This window comes from Rhinatrema bivittatum, chromosome 1 (genome assembly GCF_901001135.1).
Source record: "Rhinatrema bivittatum chromosome 1, aRhiBiv1.1, whole genome shotgun sequence".
Lineage (NCBI taxonomy): Eukaryota > Metazoa > Chordata > Amphibia > Gymnophiona > Rhinatrematidae > Rhinatrema > Rhinatrema bivittatum.
Genome location: NC_042615.1, coordinates 724,138,175 through 724,158,536, shown reverse-complemented (window position 1 = coordinate 724,158,536; position 20,362 = coordinate 724,138,175). Strand labels below are relative to the sequence as shown.

At 44.4% G+C, this 20,362-nt stretch overlaps 2 protein-coding genes across 3 annotated transcripts in view; one reads left to right on the top strand and one right to left on the bottom strand.

Annotated features, from left to right (window-relative positions):
• MTREX (Mtr4 exosome RNA helicase) overlaps positions 1-15,426 on the top strand; it is a 325,983-nt gene extending 310,557 nt beyond the window's left edge. The window contains exons 26-27 of the mRNA XM_029577212.1: positions 13,798-13,902; positions 15,112-15,426. Coding sequence (XP_029433072.1) covers positions 13,798-13,902; positions 15,112-15,164 — 158 coding nt within the window. The 3' untranslated portion in view covers positions 15,165-15,426. The remainder of the gene's footprint in view (positions 1-13,797; positions 13,903-15,111) is intronic.
• The window catches only part of PLPP1 (phospholipid phosphatase 1), a 188,708-nt gene continuing 183,656 nt past the window's right edge, over positions 15,311-20,362 (bottom strand). For both annotated transcript variants that reach the window (XM_029577223.1, XM_029577230.1), the window contains exon 6: positions 15,311-15,785. In XM_029577223.1, coding sequence (XP_029433083.1) covers positions 15,660-15,785 — 126 coding nt within the window. In that variant the 3' untranslated portion in view covers positions 15,311-15,659. The remainder of the gene's footprint in view (positions 15,786-20,362) is intronic.

The following is a 20,362-nucleotide window of genomic DNA, read 5'->3' as shown; positions in this document are numbered from 1 at the left end:
TCCTCTTCTACTGCAAAGGGTGTGGGGTACTCTGGAAGCAGGGTCTGTGGAGCTCGAATCCTGAATCACTTGCTGTGACTTCTGGAGTCCTTTGCCTGTGGATGCTGGCAGCAGTATGCAGATGAGCTTTCCGGTCCTCTTCTACTGCAAAGAGTGCTGGACATAGCTGAGCTAACACAATGTTGAGGTCCCAAGACACAGTGGGAGGCCTTAGGGGAGGCTTCAGTTGAAGTAGGCTTCATATGAAGCATACAACTAAAGGCTGTACAGAGATGGGTGTACCTTCTACACCATGGTAGTATGTGTCAATTGCATTGAGATGAACTCTAATGGAGTCTGTTTTTAAGCCAGCTTTTGATAGTTGTAAAAGGCAATCAAGCAGTTTTTGTGTGGGGCAGAAGAATGGATCTAGGCCTTCTGCTCACACCACATGGAAAACCTCCTCCACTTAAGTCCATAGGACTTTCTAGTGGAAGGCTTTCTAGATGCCACCAGGACCTGAGACACATCCAATGAGAGATCATGTGGTTGCAGAATTAACCTCTCAATATTCCTGCCGTGAGCAATAGAGCCTGGAGGTTGGGATGCTGCAACCTGCCTTGATCCTGCATGATAAGATCCATGGAAGTCCCCAGACTGATTGGTTTCCACATGGACAACTCCTGCAGGAGTGGAAACCAGACCTGTATCAAACAGTAAAGGGCTATGAGGATCAGAATCCCCTTGTCCTTTCGTAGCTTCAAGAGAGTCTTTGCTACTAAGGTTAAACAGAGGATATGCATACAGAAGATTCTTGCCCCAATGATGGGCAAGGGCATCCAAGGCTGGTTTGCTGTCTGAGCTATACAGGGAGCAGAACCGAGGCAATTTCCTGTTGCAAGGGGACGCAAACAGATCTATGTCCGGGCTCCCCCACAGATGGAATATCTGATTCACTACTCCCTGGTCTAGGGACCACTCGTGGGGTCTGAAGGGATGACTCAGTCTCTCCGCTACCACATTCTCTGTCCCAGCCAGGTACATGGCCCTGAGCACCATTGTGTGGGACAGTGCCCATGACTAAATCTGGACTGCTTCCTGACACAGGAGGTACAATCCCTTACCTTCCTGCTTGTTGACCCACCAAATCGCTACCTGGTTGTCAGTTTGGATCAGGTCAGCTTTGTTAGACGGCCTATCTCTGAATGCCCATAGCGTTTACCAGATCACCCAAAGCTCCAAGAATTTGATTTGACAACTGCTTTCCTGAGCCGACCAGAGGCCCTGAGTGCTGAGCCCATCTACATGAGCTCCCCAGCCCAGGGTGGTCACATCCATGGTTAGGACAATTTGGGTAGGAGGACTTCAAAAAGAGATCCCCTGTTCCAGATTTGAAAGGACCTGCCACCTGGACAATAAGTCCTGGAGAAGACGAGGTGACTCAGATGTTGTCCTGGAGTTTGTGTGGCTTGGCATCACTGTGACCTCAGGGTCCATTGGGTTTTACACATGTGTAATTGTGTCAAGGGAATGACATGGACAGTTGTGACCATATGGCCCAACAGCCTCAACATGTACCAAGCTGACAGCTGTTAGCTCTGCTAAATCTCCGCTGCAATGATCATCAAATTGACAGCCCTTTGACAACGCAGGAAGGTCTTGGCCTGAGCTGTGGCTAGCAGGGCTCCTATGAAGTCCAATTGAGGTGACAGGCTGAGATGGGACTTCGGGTAGTTGACAAATCCTAGCAACTCCAACACCCAGATGGTCATGGATGTGACAGCCCCTGCCTGAGATGTGCTCTTCACTAGCCAATCATCCAGATAAGGGTAAACATGCACCCCCAGCTTGCGGAGGTGCACCACCACCTCTGCCAGGCATTTTGTGAAGACTCATGGGGCTGACACTAGCCTGAACGGCAACACCTGGTACTGGAAGTGTTGTTTTCCCACCACAAATCGTAGATACTTCCTGTGACTGGGGAAGATCTCAATGTGAGTGTATGTGTAATTTAGATTGAGAGAGCATAGCCAATCCTCTTTTTGTAAAAGGGGGATCAAGGTGCCCAGGGAAACTATCTTGAACTTTTCTTTTTTTTAGAAATTTGTTCAAGGCCCTTAGATCCAGGATGGAACAGAGTCCTCCTGTTCTCTTTGAAATCAGGAAGTACCTGGAGTAGAATCCCCAACCTCTTTGATCTAGTGGAATAGGCTCGACAGCTCTGGCTGTTAAGAGGGAGGAGAGCTCTACTAGTAGTACCTCCTGATGCGCCACTGGCCCCCAAAGCAGGCTCGGAGGACAAATTTGCGGGACACCTAATAGATTCAGTTGGTACCTTTGACAGACGATGGAGAGCACCTACTGGTCCGAGGTTATACTTGGCCACTGGTTCATGAAGAGGGTCCAATGTCCCTGGTATGGGCGACTGGCTTACACTCCCTACGACTCAGTCAAAACCCCGTCCCTGGAGTTGACTGAGGTGCCGGCTGGGGCTTGGGACCCTCTGCTGCTTGGGACAACCATGGGAGCCATGATGGTATTGATGGGAGCAAGGGAGCAGAGAATAGTACTTCCTCTGGTGAAAGACTTCCTCTGTCCCGTTCTCATTGACTTCCTAAAAGAGAAAGATGGGTCCAGAGTGCTGGAAAAGAATTGTTGGCAGGTTTCATGGTAGACCCAGAGCTGGACCACCGCATCCCTCACCCAGTCTCCGAAGAGATTCTCCCCAACACGTGGCACGTTGGCGAGTCGTTCCTGTACCTCCAGTCAAAGATCTGAGGCCCTCAGCCATACCATTCTGCAGGAGCTGATTCCCACTGCAGAGACCCTCAATACCATTTCAAAAACATTGTAGGTCACTAAGACCTTATGTTTCCTGCGCTCCAGGCCCTTATGCACCAGCAACATGTGTACTCCTGCTGTTGAGGCAGCTGTTTGGCCAGCTCATGCCCTTGCTTCCAGACGTCCTGCAAGTATTGGCTCATGAGCTGGTAGGAAGCAATGCAGGCAATGAGCATGGCCCTCTGAAATACCTTCCTCACAAAAGCATCCATCACTGTGTGGTCCTTTTGTGGGGACAGCGAGGAATGGGTCTAAGAATGTTTGGCCCTCTTGAGAGTGAATTCCAGCACCACCGATTGGTGAGGAAGTTGTTGCTTATCGAATTCAGCAGGATTCTTATTAATGAGAAGCACTGTGAGGGGGTGTTCCCATATCCTCAGCAGAAGCTCCTTAAGGATTTTGTGTGCTGGGACTGCCATGATCTCTTTAGGAAGCTCAACAAACTAGAAGATCTCAAGCATTTTGTGCCTGGCATCCTTCTCCGTCGGCAACTGAAATGGGATGGCTTCCACTATCATCCTTACAAACACTGCAAAGATTAAATCTTCAGACTCAGACTTCCTTCGATTCTCTGGAGGAGCAGGGTCTGAGTGGAGGCCCTCAGAGGAGGACTCCAAGGTATCATCTCCCCAGGGGTCATATGGATCCGCATCCTCGCTGTAAGCGACAGGGGATGGGGCCCTAGGCACTCTGTCTTTATCCAGAGGTTCAGGCACTGGCAAAGCTGGACAGGGGCTACAGGCCTAGGCATCTCTGCCGGCCTAGATGAAGCTTCCTCAGAAGAGGAACTGGCAACGACCACCCTATTGGTAGGGGTAGGCATTGGTGTCCCACTGGATGGTAATGCACTGATGAGCACATTTGTGCTTCTCCAACAACAGTTCCAGGACAGATTTACCAGCTCCGATGCCATCACTGCAACAGGGCCGATGCCCTGCAACGCCCGTTCAACTGCGAGCTGGACTCACTACTCCAGCTATTCCTTGAACGCAGCTGATGCCAACTCCAACTAGGAGGAAGGAGGGGTGGCCAGATCTTCTTTGTACCCTTGAGACAGATCAGTGACTGGCATCAGGACCAGTGGAGACCATCGTGGACCCCTGGCATCGATGGAGGACTGGTGCTCCTTGCCGCAGGGTCACTTCAGGGGCATTGTGGCATGAGCCAGTGCATCAATGGGGACCAGTGTCTATGCTTCTTAGGCTTCCCTCAATGCTCAGCCCAGTACCAAGGCCAGTGAAGAGGAACCAGATAACCTCGGTCAGGAGGAGATCAATAGTCAATCTCCGGTGCCCCTATCCACCGATGGAACAGACTGTTCTGTTGATATCGATGGCGCAGTGTCCATCGGTGCGGCTCTAAGGTCCATCGATGCTAATACCACCAATGCCAATGGCTCGGTCTTCTTCGGCCCGAAGAGCTGCTCCATCTTGTCGAGTTGAAGCCACCCCTTCAGGGTCATTTGTGCGCATAAACAGCAACCTCTGATATCCTGCAATGCCCCCAGGCAGAGGACATATAACTCATGGGGTTCCATAATGGACATGGTCCTCTGGCACCGTGGGCATCGATGAAAACCGAACGTGGCCATGATGGAATGAAACAAAAGGGCCACAAAATCGAAATCAATGGTGGTGGGCGTCAATGGTAGACTGTCACTGAAGCACTTTCACTGCAGGAGAATCGACCGCGAAAGGAAACCTAACAAACAACAAAAACTCTAACTCAGAACTCTGCGGGGAAGCATCGAGAGGAACCTGGCCTTGAATACTACAAAGAAAAATCTGCAGAAAAGCGAGAAATATTAAGAAAAATTTTTCCAAAAAGGCCAAAAGCCACAATGAGCTCACTCATGCCATGATGCTTACATCTCTGAGGAAAAAGAGAGGCTGGGGAGGGACCCTGAGCGGATACGTGGAATAGGGCCTGCAGGGCATGCTTAATGTGCCAAGTCAAAGTTCTAAAAACTTTGATGTTAATTTTTCCATGTCGGGGTTCCATCTGATGATGTCACCCATCTGTGAGGACTACCATCCTGCTTGACCTCTGAGAATGGTGGTGATGCTAGGGGGAGAAGGGGAGTGGTGCTGTCAGGGGTTGAGAGGAGCCAAGGAAATGGAGGGAGGGAATGGAAGATGGTGATGCTATGGGTGGGTGGTAAGGACGGAAGGAATGGTGGTGATGCCAAGGGGCGAGAAGGAAGGTAAGTGGTGCTGCTTAGGGAGTAGGGGAGAGAATAGAAGGTAGTGATGCAAGAAGGGAAAGATAGGGATGATGATACTTGGGGATGTGAAGAGAGTAAAGGGGAAATGTGCTGCAGCGACTGGAGGGAAGGGGTGGACAGTAGTGATATAAGGGGAGTAGGGAGAGATGGCAAGGAAGGCGGTGATGCCAATGTGTGGAGAAGGAATGGGGAAGACTTTGCTGGGTGGAAACCAGAGAAGAGGGAAAGGAAGATGGTGATGATGGGTTGGGGAAGAAAGATGGGATGGAAAAGTGATGATGTCAAGAGTGGGAAGGAAGGCAAGGTGGAGGTAAAGTGATGAGGGGGAGGGGGGCAATGTAATTTGAAGTGGCTTAAAAATGGAATATAAATCTAAATTTGAAAAAAAAAAAGTGATGGTGTGCCAGGACAAACTGAACCCAATCCTGGATGCTCCACAGCATGAACACTTTTGGGAACCACTGCTGTAAAGTATATTTGCATTTAGAAAACAGGCAGAGATTATTTTAAATTTCAAAATGCTTTTTAAAATAGATTTTATATAATACTTTTGGCATTTACAGCAATATATTTCTGTTTGAAGATTCCTCCTTAGCCAATCTCAGAATTGCAAATGTAAGTGTTGGGGAGATTCTTGTTAGAATTCCATGCAGATATAATAATGTAGGACCTGGCATACAGGGTAGATTTGGTATCTAACCCAGCATCTGGACTCCAATAGTGGCAAGCCATGGGTGCTTAGAGGACATGTATAAGAAACAGGATGTGTCCAGCGCTTTCTGTGCTATATCATAAGCTCTATCCTCGCAGCATAGTTTGAGGATATGTTGAACTTTGTTAAATGGTCTCTGATTAATCTCTGTTCCATAATGTATCTAATCCAATGGCAACTGCTTGGTCAAAAAGCAGGTAGTGCAACAAGCACTACTGTCCTTACTGCCTCTTCAGTTGCCTTGCACCCTCCCCACTCTTCCTCTTCTCTTACACCCTTGTCACCCTGGACCTTTCCAACTCCACTGCCCTCATCCTTCTGTCCATTACTTATTTGCGCCTCTGTTCTCTTAATTACATTTTGGTTATGCAATTACACCACCACACCTACACATGAGCTGTTACTGCACTAATCCCTTTTTGAATCCACTTATACTATTTGGCTCCACAGCATCCGGTGGCAGTAAATTCCATAGATTAACTATGTGTTGTGTGAAGAGGCAGTGCATGCAAATCTATCCCATGCATATTCATTGCGGATATCCTGAAAATCTAGCTCCCGTTCGTGGCAAAGATAAGCAGGCCCTGGTGTGCTGTGAGTGAAGGTTGTCCTGCTCACAGCAAAGGAGCAGGCCTCAACCTGCTGCAAGCAGAGGCCGTCCCACTCGCGGCAAAGATGAAGCAGGCCCCGGTGAGAGTAAGTGTGTGTGTGTAAGACTGAGAGAAAGAGCATATGTGAGAGTGCATGGGTGTGGGTGCCAGAGAGAGAGCCTATGTGAGGAGATTGTGAAGGAGTGTGTATGTGTGTGGTGTGTGTGTGTGAAAAAGGGATTGTGTGTATGTGAGGGTGCTTGTTTGGTTTGTGAGAGAGGGAGCCTGTGTGAGGGTGTCTACATGTGTAAGAAAGAGCCCTTGTGAAGGTATGTGTGAGAGCCTTTGTGAAGAGATGAGAGAGATGTGAGAGAGAGGGAGCCTATGTGTATGGGGGGTGTGAGCAAGAGAAGGAACCAGTGTGCAGGGGTGTGTGAGAGAGACATAGGTAGCCTGTGTGAGGGTGTATGCATGAGAGAGGGGGAGCCTGTGTGGGTGTGTGTGCAAGAGAAGAGGGAGCCTGTATGAGGGGGGGTGCAAGAGAAAGGAAGCCTGTATGAGGGGGGTTGCAAGAGAAAGGAAACCTGTATAAGGGAGTATGTATGAAGAGGGAGTCTGTAGGAGAGTGTGTAAGTGTGTGTGAGAGAGAGCCTATATGAGGAGGTATGTGTTGTATACAAGAGAGAGAGGGATAGAGGGAGCCTGTGTGAAGGGCAGTATTGAGAGAGGGGTCAAACTCTGGGAGTGGAGATAGAGTGGGAAGGGATTGAGCCTAGAGGGGGAGGGGAGAGATAGTGGCAGGTAGAGGAGATAGGCCTGAGAGGGCAAAGTGAAAGGAGACTGGCCAGGGGAGTAGGGAGAGAGGGTGAGATACACTCTTATAGTGAACTTCTAAGAAAATTCTGCACAAAATTTTTAAAACTCTGCATCTTTAAGTAATAACTTTTTCATGTATTACATTTTAAATTACTTACTTACTCTCATGTATATTGTGTTCATTTGACCAATATAAAGTATGAGGAATTTTGCAGACTTTTAAGTTTTTATGTGCAGACTTTTAAATTTTTTTGTGCAGAATTCCCCCCAGGAGCATTTGTTTATAATCACCTATGTGGAATAGTGTCACAGACATTCCTGAAATCCAAGTATACTACATCTAGCACTCTCCCCTGATCTAACTCTCTGGTCACCCAATTTTGCTGGCTCCTCTTTAACATAGTAACATAGTAGTGATGACAGAAAAGGACCAAATGGTCCATCCAGTCTGTCCAGCAAGCTTAAGGTACTAACTGCCACTCTGTGCAGTTATCCCCAAACCTTATAGTATCCATACAAATTTCAGCTAGCAACATCTTTTACTAGGTGATGAGCTCTCTTGAAAATTCAGTGTTGCTTGACGGGCTCTACTTTATGGACTTGGCCGTAGAAGCAGTCCTGTGCTTTTTCCCTTATGTCTGCGTATCAGGACCTCAGACCGTAGAAGTCAGGGCCCTCTTGGTGGTTGTCTGAATCCAAGTTTCCCTTTTCCCCCTGCTGTTGAAGCAGGGAGCAATGTTTGTTGCATTTAAAGCATCAAGGCTTATTGGTTAAGGATAGTAATCCCATGCCTTCTGCTAAGGGTAGTAACCGCCGCACCAGCAAGTTACCTCCCTGCATTCTTTCCTTATTTCCGTCCTCTAGCCTTTAGCAATCCACAGATTTTTAACATGGTCTTCTGAAAATTGTTTGAGGTTTACCTTACTTCCATCCCTATTTGTGAACATTTTCTGTGCTCCTACTCCAAGCCTTTCCCAGTGAGCGCTTTACAGAAATACTTGTTGAGCAATTCTGCTTTCTACTCCTCAGCCCCTACATATTTCCCCCTTCACCTTCGAGTCTTACATCCTACTTCTGTCACTAATATATCTAAAAGCAAAGTGACTTCTTCTGCTGTTTTACCATGTTAGCTTTTCTTTTCTTCCATGTATGCCTGTATTTTCCCAGCTTCTCTTAGCTTTACTAGATATTGTTGCCTGTCTTCCTTTCTCTGTAATCTCTTGTACTTTATGAATTCTAACCTTTTTCCCCTTAGCTTTTCAGCAGTTCTTTAGATGACCACAGTGGCCTCTTTGTCATCTTAACTTTATTTACTTTTCTAACAAAAAAGGTTGTTGCCCGTATAAGGTCTCCTTTTTAGTTTGGCCTGCTGCTCTTCTACTTCCCTTACTTCTTTTATCCCATTAATTACCTCCTTGAAGAATTCCTCCATCTTAACAGAGTTAGTTTTCCTAAAGTCTGGGACCCTTGCCTTTGAATGAACCATTTCTTCTTATGTGCTAATACTGAATCACACCATCCAGGGATCACTGGATCCCAGAAGATCTCCCCACTATGAATCAGAAATACTTTCCCCATTTGTAAGCACCAGGTCCAATGTCGCACAGTCACGGGTCAGTTCTGTTACCAGCTGTCAGAACAATCTGCAAACAATCTAGGATCTCCTGACTTCGACTGCACCATAGCTGGTAAATCCCAATCAACATCCACTAGACTGAAATCACCTAGCAATAGCACTTTCTCTTTTATTGTATGTCTTCAATTAAATTGTCCATTGCTTCTGCCTCCGAAGGCCGTTGTATGTCATATTGACGTAAATGGATGTTCTATTCCCTCTTTCCAGATGATCTCTCCAGTCTTTACACAATTCTAGGTAAGGGTATCTCCCAGTTGAAATAGCTTAGATTTTTTTTTAATGTTTTGTTTTATATTTGGATGAATACAGTATTCGTGACTAGCTTTTTGTGTCAAGCTGACCAGTATAACAGGACGTTTTGCAGCCCTTGTACAAAGATTATTAAATTCAAATTTAAAATCTAACTATATGTGTTAGGTAACATCCTCCATGGATTATAGATGCATAGATTGTAATGCAAGCAGGTATCTTGACTGAAGAGCAAGCTAAAGTTGATCTTGTGGCCACTTGTACCATTCAGAATTAGAAAAGGTACAGAGAAAGGTGACGAAGATGATAAAGGGGATAGAACAATTCCCCTATGAAGAAAATCTAAAGAGGTTAGGACTCTTCAGCTTGGCGAAGAGATGGCTGAGGGGAGATATGATAGAGGTCTATAAAATAACGAGTGGAATGGGTAAACGGTAATCAGTTGTTTACTCTTCCGAAAAGTAAAAAGACGAAGGGACACACAATGAAGTTACTGGGTAATACATTTAAAACTATTAAGAGAAAATATATTTTTATTCACCGCATAATTAAGCTCTGGAATTCGTTACTAGAAGATGTGGTGAAAACTGTTAGTATAGCTGCGTTTTAAAAAAAAGATTTGGACAAGTTCCTGGAGGAAAAGTCCATTGGGAGAGTTGCAGAAATCCATTGCTTATCTCTGGGATAAGCAGCTTGGAATCCATCTACCCCTTGGGATCCTGCCAGGTACTATTGACCTGGCTTGGCCACTGTTGGAAACAGGATCCTGGGCTTGATGGACCCTTAGTCTGACCCAGTATGGCAAGCCTTATGTTCTGTCTTCCTACACCTAGCTCAGCAAACCCTTACTGACCTTAAAACTTATTTTTAATGATTGTTTTTTGTTTTCAGGAGTTTTAATCTCCTTTCTTTGGTTGGGGTCAGATAGTAAGGCATTAATGTCCCATATTATACAGGTTCTCAAACTCAGCCAAATGGCCGACAAAGGACTCTTCAGCTCATAATGCGGGCCTTATGTTTGATCTTAGTCCTGCTTAGTGCATGGTCAGACCTTATTTCCAGGGATGGACTGGCCTATAGGAGCTTCAGGCATGCCCCGGTGGGCCGGTTTCCCCAATCACGTGATAGGTGTTGGTCGGCGTGATTCTGTACTAGACGTGTGGCCGTGGCGACTCTCCGCAGCCACATGCCTAGTTCAGAATCACGGTGACCAACAGCAGCCATGTGACATTTCTCGGTGAGCAGGAGCCTCCCCCCGAGGCCCTCCGCTTAGTGCTGCTTTTGTATTTTCCCCGCAGCAGCCCCGGTTCCATGGGCCTATTTGCTGCGCTTGTCCCATCCCCCATCATCATCATGGCAGTGGGAAACACTCCTGCTGCCTCTATTCACGCCTGCCCCGCTTCTGTTTTTGCCAGCGGGAGGCAGCCAGCACACTTCCTGCCTCTGCCTCACCGCAGGCTGAATGCCTGCCTCCCAGCTCCCACATTTTTCCTCTGTGGCAGGCTTCTTTTATTCTGATGCTGCAGAAAAAATACACACAAAAACAAACAGCTTCAGGGCTTAAGTGGCTTAACAGACCTCAGGCTTTCCCACAGCAAATGGCCACCCCCTCCCTCAAAAGCCCACTCCCAGACTCTCCTCTCTCTTGGGCTCTGCCTGGATTTTCCCTGACCATCAATGTGAGTAAACATGTTTGTTTTACTTATTCACAGACAGAGGGGGAGAAAAGCGAACATGAGTGAGCATGACTGAATGTATGAGGCAGTGAGGTATGTATGTCAGCATGTGTGAGTGTGTCAGTGAGCATGTGTGCAAGGGAGAGAATGACAGCATGTGTGAGTGTGCATAAGTCTGAGCATGACTGGACGGATGAGTCAGAGTTTATGTGCCAGTGACCATGTGTGAGTGTGACAGTGCAAGGGTGTCAGTGAGCATGTGTGTGAGGGAGAGTGAATGAGTCAGCATGTGTGTGAAAGCATGCATAAGGCCATGGGTGAGAGCATGTGTGTCAATAAGCATGTGTGTCAGAGCAAGTAAGCACATCAGTGAGAGCGGGAGACTGTGTGTGCATGAGTGAGCATATGAGTGTGTGTGACGTGTGCTAGAGAACAACTAATTCATGACCATCTCAAGGTGAATGGAATTAAAACTTCCCAGCTATGCAGAACGGAGGATTCTTTTTCTATCCTTATTAGTTTTAGTTATTGAATATTATTTTGATGTCTGCTGTTCTTGAAATATTTTATTGGTGTTGGGGAAATTTTCAAAAATGTGTATATAAGTTTAATTACTGTATGTTCTATTCATCAGCTGTTTGGAAATATATATTTTTAGTATGAATTTCCTATTGTGATTCCTGTTTTATAGTTCTTGATTTCGTTGTTTGATGTTTTATGAGGAATGATGGTATTTTCTGTTTTTCTATTGCTGCATTGCAGAGTCTGACTTATTGTGATTTCCAGTTCAGTTTTTCTCTGCACATTTGTTTATATTTTATGGTCCCTTTATTCTGTATTTGGTGAGGATCAGTCTGTGTTCGGCATGTATGGCCGAAGTAAAGTATTCTACTACTGTGTAGTTTCTGTGTAGGGATCTATAGCAACCTGGCTTGTTCTGTTTTCCCAATAGGAGGTGATTGATGTTTTAGTGTCATATTTGAAGTTTGCCTTTTCATAGGTAGGTTTGTAACAGTTTGAATGCTGGCAGTTTGTGCTCTTTTCATATGGGAGGTTTATTCATGGCTTTGAGGGCTATGCCCCAAGCCCAACTGGCGTTACAATAAACCTAATACCATAAGGGTTCCAACTTGTTTTTGCAAGGGTTTACTGGTTGGTACTTAAATATAAAACACACTGTTTTAAGCAATGCTTTTACCTCAGAAGACTATACTTTGAACTTCAGGTAAAATGTTATTATAAATGCATAAACTGTAATTGTGTTTGGGGAGAGAGGAATGCAAGACTCACTTTTGTTTCGTAATACTTTTGCACCGGCCCTGGCTTTGCTGGCTCTACACGAGAAAGCAAGGTTTCATCTGGAGCTGTGCTACTGTAGATCACTGTCTCCCAGTTTCAGCCAGGGCTTTTTTTTTTAAGTCCAGGGAACAGCATGGATCACTTCTGATTTCCCCCTCCCCGGCGTAGGCATACAGAGTAGTAGACTGGGGCATCATAAATGCAGCAACTGGTAGTGCACAGTCATTGGGAATCTGCTGGTGGGGTGGGGGCCAGTGAAGAAGCCTAGGTAAAGCTACAGGCCCAGAAAGGAAGGGGGTGAGTCAGGAGGAAGTGTATGTGCGGTGCTGGTGAGGTTGGCCACTGTTGGAAACAGGATACTGAGCTTGATGGCCCCTTGGACTGACCCAATATGCATGCACACATATATAAGAAGTAACTCACCTTCAGGATCCCCCACCAACTGCATGAATATAATGGGGACTGTGTCTCAAAAGATTTGCTTACCTCTGATTTAGTCTATCAAACAATACTAGAGCTAGAAGACATTCCATGAAACTTACTTGTAGCAGATCTAAATCAAATTTTTAAAAAGCATTTTTTCTGTCAATGATCAAGTAAACTGTGGAGTTTGTTGCCGGAGAACGTGGTGAAGGCTAGAAGTATGGCTGAGTTTAAAAAGGTTTGTATATTTTGCTAGAAAACAAGTCCATTAACAGTTATTAACTAGATAAACTTAGGTGTCTCCAATTCGTACTTTAGGGACTTGACAATAAGGAATGGACTTTCCTTATTACTCAGGCCGATTCAGTACAGTGCGCTCCCGCAGAGCTCACACAGTGAATAATGCCCCTAGCTCAGGGCCTTGGCAATCTGGTCGTACACTCCGGTGTCTCTAGTTTTCCTTCCTGCGTTCCAGTGTCTTGCTCCTGTGTCTCTCTGTTCCAACAGGAGAGAGAGAGACTGTGGTGTGTGTCTCTCTGACACAAAGATGCGCACACTCTTTCTTGGTGTGTGTGGGTGTGCCTTTGTGACAGACACCCACTCGCTGCCAGTATGTGTGTGTGTCAGTGTGTATGTGCCAATAAAGTTTCTTCAATCTGAAAATATGTCTGAGTAACTGAGCATCTGTGTGTGGCATTGGCTGGGAGTGTGGTTCATTATTTGGCAATTGGCTCAAGAGCTGATTGATTGACAAGAGACTTTAGCACTTTACTAGGATATCTATCTGTATATGAGATGTAACCAAACTTGGGGGGGGGGGGGGACCCAACCAATTGACTGGATGGAAGGGGGAGTACAGCTGTTAGCTCATCAAGGGCGTCCTCTACTTTGTATTTAGGAAAAATGTAACATTTTATTTTGGAGACTTTTTGGCTCAGGTCACATGATGTCTTTCTAAAGGGTCAGCTGTTGAAGTATGTGCTGCAAGGAAAGTATATAAGGGATTCCGGTTCCCTGTGGGCCAGTTTTGGAAAAAATCCCCCAGGCTGATATTTTGCTGCAATCCGCCCCTGCCTATTTCAAGCACTTCACCAGCCTACACTGAGAAACCCAGGCCTTAATTGCTTGCTTCTGCTTTTTAGCAAGGGGGGCCCCCAAAGCAACCTGCAGGTCCTTTTTACTTGGGGAGTGAGACCTCTGCTTCCATATTGCTGTGTACCAGCTCCAGGAGGCAGAGCCTGCGGCACCATGTGCTGATGGTAGACCAGTGTTTCCTCCGTTACAGCTAGGACTTTTCTAAAAGCAGTGTCTTTTTATGTAAACAGTTTAGATTTATTCTCATTTTGATCCAGGAAGCATAATTCGCTGCATGAGGAGACTAGAAGAATTGCTTCGACAGATGTGTCAAGCAGCAAAAGCCATTGGCAACACAGAACTGGAAAATAAATTTGCAGAAGGTATGCGCACCTCAAACAAACATCTCTGTTGCATGTAAACTGATAAGTGTTTTAGCATCTAGCTGAGAACCAAATCCCAAATTTTCTATATATGCCAAAAACCAAAGCAGCAAAGATAGAAACGATTTTTGTGGTTCTAGTTTAACATATGTCTTTTGACTTAATAGGTATTTCTTGCAAAATATTTTTATTGAAGTGACATATGTTTAACACAAACAATTGAAGTACTTTTTTATATGTTGGGCTGTTAAATACAGATCCCATGAAAGTAATATAATTAATTTGTAACAGTATGTGTTATGGAAATGCAATAAATTGGATAATTTGCTCAGTAGCACCCCATTTTTAGTTTGTTTCTAAAACTGCCAGCTCTACTAAGTTTGTTTAGCTGTAGGTGTGCATGTAGCTTAATTGAATTATATATGATGGTAGTCTTGTTCAGAAGAGGTGGGTGCAACTTAGTCCCATTCACTATATCCTTATATCTAGGGCAGTGGTTCCCAAACCTGTCCTGGGGGACCTCGCCAGTCATGTTTTCAGAGTATCCACACTGAATACACATGAGATAAATTTGCATATACTGGGCCTCCATAGCATGCAAATTTTATTTCATGTGTATTCATTGTGGATATCCAGGAAAACCTGATTGGCGGGGGGGGGGGTCCCCCAGGACAGGTTTAGAACCTCAGATCTAGGGTAAGTAACCATTTATCCAAATGATCTGGATAATTTTGGAAATACCCTGCTAATAATTCATTTTCTCTAACCCCTAAGTTGTTTTACATATTACCCAAGTAAGGGTGGGACATATGTAGATTTTAAAGTCATTGTACTTTGCTATGTTTCTGTGTATGTACCTATTCATTTCCCTCCCATAGTTATCCAGCTGGCTTTTACTGTATGGGATGGTGATTGGACTTTATGCAAGGGCTTCTGCTCATTCTAGAAAAACTGGTACTGTGTAATACTATCCTGTTTCACATTTTCTATAACTGATACCAGGCAAGAGAGAATCCTTTCTAAGTAATCCAGCTGTAAGCCATTCCCATGCTAAGCAGCAGTACATGTCTTCATTGTTTCATACATACCTGTGCTGCTTAGTGTGAACAATGCTAAGCATGTGCTGCTAATGCTGACTGTAGATGCTATGCCACAGAATTAGGTCTGATTTAGCAATGATTGTGTTTGTGTTTGCTTCGCTCTGGTTAGGAATTACGAAAATCAAGCGAGACATTGTGTTTGCTGCAAGCCTTTATCTTTAAGGAAGATGTGAAGAGAGAGTATGGCTGGTGAAAGTCTGCAGAGGATTGGGAGTAATATGCAAGCAGCTGTTGAGATCATCCCGGCATCAGTATCTGTTTTATACTTCAGTTATTTAACTTTTAAGGAGTGTCATACCACTTGGGTATTTGCTGTAAACATTTTAATGTTCATTGGATAAATCTGTACTCAGTCTAGTAAAGTACATTGTTTGTACAGAAAAGCAGTACTGCATTATTTTAATAAAAAAATTTACAGGCTGAATACTTGAATATTTTGTATAGGTGACAGATGCTTAAAAACAAATTTTAAAGCTATAACATGTACATATTGGTGTTTGTTACTATATACAAGTAAAGTGGGCATTTAAGAGGTATAGCAGCAGCAGTCCATTAAAGGCATTTAAATATATTTAACACATCAGGAGGGCTTTCTTTCCTTCTGATATCTTCTTACAGAAAGCAGAGAGCCCTGCTCAGGCTAAGACCTTCATTCCTTCATGGCTGGTGATTAGATCCATAGTGACTGCCAGTAGTTGATGTCTCTCGCAAAGTGGTATGTGAAGCTTCCTGGTTGTCATTCAAATTATACCTCTCCTTGAAGAAGTCGGATACATAAACAACCTAAAGGAAAATGCACAGACATTAGTATGGTTTATTAGAACTGCTTATGGTCCTTCAGCTGAATGTAGGTTGCAGGAACTCTAACTATAAAACATTTGAGAAATAAGATTATTATTCCACATTTTAAAAAAAAATATTGAGTTGTTTTCTCCACATCTGATCCAGCTCTTACAAGAATGTTTGTAGACTATCATATCTTACATAGGACGAGCACCATAATGGCACCCATGAGCATTGGAGGCCTTTCCAGTCCCATCTTCTGCTATGAGTGGAAGGCTAAAGGAGGAAACTTTTTGTATCCAGCCTATAAAAGATGGGACTTGTATATTATCCCACTGCGCCCTTATAATTTTCTTCACTGTAATAAAGTTCTTAAGGGGATATTGGGAGGATTTTCAATAAGTAACAAGTTGTAGGCATGTTAAATTCAAACCGCCTAATATGTTCCTAACAAACAGGCTTAACTTACACACACAGTTTATTGTATTAAATTGTTACCATACTATGTTGGCACATGATTAATTTGTAATCTATACCACTCTTATTTTTCATTATCGTGCCTTTCTGTAAACCATTGTGATGGTTATCTAACTTAACGACGGTATAGAAGAGTTTTTAAATAAAATAAATAAAATTATAAATAGTTTTCAGTTATTGTAAATAAAATCTGCATATAGAATCCAAATAAATTTCTACCCAGCAACTTCACACACTGCTACAACATCCTGGCCCAACCAGAACCCATGCTAGGAATATGTATTTCTTTAAAAAAAATAAAAAATCCCCGCTGCTGCATCTCAGGCTGTGGCATTATGGTGTGGCAGACTGGTTTGCATCAGGATATGCTCAATACTAGGGGAAGGAGAGAGAAGGTGGCTGCAACAGCTCCAGTCCATTATAAAGATTAGCGTCAAGGAATTTCCTCAGAAGCAGAACTTCTTACCCTTGTGGGCAGTGAGAGTTCCAATTGTACCTAGGATGGAAGGTTTTAAAGAGGAAACCCACAGTGGTGAATCTGAAAGGTGATTACCACAAGGAAAACACAACAAATCCTTGGTCAACAAAGAAGAGATACAGCAGATGTATTGGCAGGAGTCCTTTTATAAAAGGAATAAGCCTCAGCTCATCATACTCTAGTGCACGCATAACTGTCTTTGCCTTGCTGCCAGTTGCCCAAAACTGATGATAGATGTCTCAGCTAGAGGCCAGCCCTAGGGAACTTTTTCACAACATGTGTATTTTAGTGTAGTCAAGAGGATAAAAGGAAGCCAACCTCGATTATATTAGAATTAGCCAAAGATTCACCAGGGTATCAGTCCACTAGGAACAATATTAATAGTCAAATTCAAATGTTACACTTTGGGGAATTGAGTGCAAAAAACTTAAATGCCACATCCCAACTTCTAAAATTCAGCAAAATTCTACATATTTTTTGTCTATAACAATATAAATCTAAATTTTTTTTTCCATATTGCATTTTAAAATTACTCAAAGATGCAGTCTTTAGCTTTTTATGGAGAATTCCACCAGGAACTAAACATACATCAAAGGTCAGTCCCAAGCTTCATCCCCTCTGCTCTCTCTTCCCAGCCAAGCTGAATACCTAACTCTTTCCTCTCCCCTACCCCAGGTCCAAACTCCCTCACTCCCTCAGGCTTAGCACTTCTTCTGCTTCTTTCCCCATCTCCCCTCCATCTTCTGCTAAGGAGGGCTTTAAACTAGGATCATCAGTGAGGGCTAGACAAAGCCTTAAGAAAAGTAAAAGTCTTCAGGTAAATAAAACATCAAATGCTTACCCAAAATGTGGAAAAAAGGGCAACATCTGGACAGCTATATCCATAAGGCTCATAGTATGGAAATAAAGTCCTAGATCTAGAGGCAGTCATGAAAGAGACGGACTTGGATATAATGGGTGGTCACAGAGAACCATGACTGAGATACAGTTTTATACCAGACTAATCTATTCTCAGAGGACAAACAATGTTAAGTCCTCACTTGTGAGATTACATCATCCAACAGAGCCCACAGCAGAAAGTTTTACTCAAACTTCTAGGAGCTTTTGGCTTGCTTGAGTGAGCATTTGCAGTATGACTTGTTTTACTGTGTCACACAGTTTTTCTGCATAGTTCCATGGGCAGGGTCATGTCCTCTTGAGACAAAAATCTTAAATTCTCATGCAGGGTTGCATGGTTCTCTTGATTCTATGCCCTTAGTTTGATTAGAGTGCACTGCCATCCGTTATTAGAGAGACATTGATCATGGGGGGGGGGGGTTAAAATCAAACCATCTGATTTTTTTTTTCCTAATCTATTTTTAGCCAATGTCCAGAAAGTAAAGAAAGCCAGCAGCTTTAGTAAGCGCCCCTTGTGCGACCACATCATATCTATCACAGCTCTCCGTGATAGATGTGAGCTATGTCTGGAGGAGGTCTACAACATCTCAATGTTCTACATGTCCAAAAATAACCCCTAGCGGATACTGTTCCTGATGAGAGCTGATAGAGAAACTCTTTGGGAAAGTTAAGACTGATGCCTTGGCAGAAATTGCATTGACACTGATTGTGCATAAACATTAGAGAGCATTGATCCTCCCTCAACATCAAGTGCACATCAGAACAAGAGAGATCAGGCAGTCATGCAGTCTCTCCCACCTGAAGAAAAATGGAATCAGCTCTCAGTAACTTCCAAAGGGAACGCAGTAGATGCCTTCACAGAAGTTGAAAAGCCAACCGTACCTACTCCACAACTTTGGGATAAGTTCAGTATGGCTTGAGTTGTAGTCTGCTGTAGAGATGGAGGGTTAAAACCAGGACTAAGGGAGGCCCCTGCTGATAATTAGCCCTCCCCAATATCACCCATAGGCAAAAGGGCTGTTACATAAGCCACAGGCCGATCAATAGGACACAAAACAGATGTTACAGGTGCTGGTGTTTTCCTCATAAGATTTCAATTAGGGGAATAAATGAAGTTGAGATCACCAGCTGCTGGGGCAACGGACGATCTCGCTGGCTCCACTCCCTAACAGATTCCTTCTCTCGCTGTGGTGTCCCAGTTCTCGCCCTAGGCATGCCTCTTATGCGCTTGCGATACCCCATGATGATTTTACCAGCACATGGGGTGAAAGGAGGCTCTTGCTTGCTGGCTCTACTCCCTCTCTCTCTCTCTTCGTGGCATCCCATGTAAATAACCTTTTAACCACTTATCTTAATCTAACATAGTCCCTCAACTATAACAGCCCCTGCCACTGGCAATGTTTCAAAATCTTCAAAGATCTCTGTCAGGGGTGATGGAACAAAGTGACTTCAACTAAGTGTTTCATTTCAACAGAGGAGCAGCTTCTGTTTTGCATCCAGGACATGGAGCCTCCACTGGAGTTGTGGTGGATCATGGGACCGCATCTAACACTGCCAGTAGGTGACCTAGGCCAACCACCATCTCCCTGGCTGGGTCTTGTTCTTTCTGTAGAAGGCTCCAGATCAAGGTTCGAAGGCAGCACATTTGCTCTGACAGAGCATGCTCTCTCTTCCAAAGAGTCTCTCCCTGTTCCTATGTACTTGATTTTTTTGGGTAGAGAAGTTTTGATTTGGTGAAGTTTTACAATGAACTCCACTAACTGAAGAATCTGAATCATCATCTACAGGGACTCCAACACTCCTGCTTAGGAAGGTCCCATCACCAGCCCATCATTCAGAGATAGGAAGACACCAATTCCATAATGATGAAGATGCACTACTTCTAGTGCTAGGCATTTGGTGAAGACCTTTGAAATCACTAAGAGCCCAAGGGTGTTGATGGTACCAGAGTTCGCTATTCCAACAGCGCTGGGTGCTTTAATGGTATGGAATCTGACCTAAGCCTCAGTCTCTCCAACTACAGCACTGGCTCCAGTGCATGGCATGCTACTTCTTATGTAATGATGAGCCTTATAGACCCTTGCTCATGCCACTTATGTGTTTTATTTTACCCTGATGGGGCAGCAGAGCTTGGACCCTGGGCTGCTCGAGGAGCTCCTGTTCAACTCTACACTGTGGGAGCCTGAGGAAGTCCACCCCACAAGAAGGAACAACTCTGGCTTTTCACCAACCTGTGAAGTTCCACACTCTGTTCTTCTGAGACCTTGGTGACATACGGTCACAATTGTAAAATTAACTGCATTGTGGTTTGGCCCTAGACACCAATAACAAATGTCCTAGCCATTGGTTATGGATAGCTTCTGGTTAACCCCAGGTCCTTGAAGCTGTTAAGGGCAGCATTCTTAGAGCTGGAAGTAACTAACTTTTTTTTTTTTTGTTAGCACTAAAAAGTGCTGTTGAGGGGCTGCTAAGGTAGTGAGACAATTCAACTCAAATTGAGATTTAAAAAAAAAATACAAGTACCAAAATCTTGAGAGACAAGGAGAGGGGCTGATAAGGCAGCACCCACATGAGAACTCATCTGCATATTCAGAACCACCAAAACTCTGGGTTAGAAGAGAAGGATCCATTTGGTACCATCAAATGATGTCGTGGCTAATTTGGCCCTGCTTGTTGATGGAGAAGCAGGATATAGATTTATATATACTGGGTGCATAATGAAAGA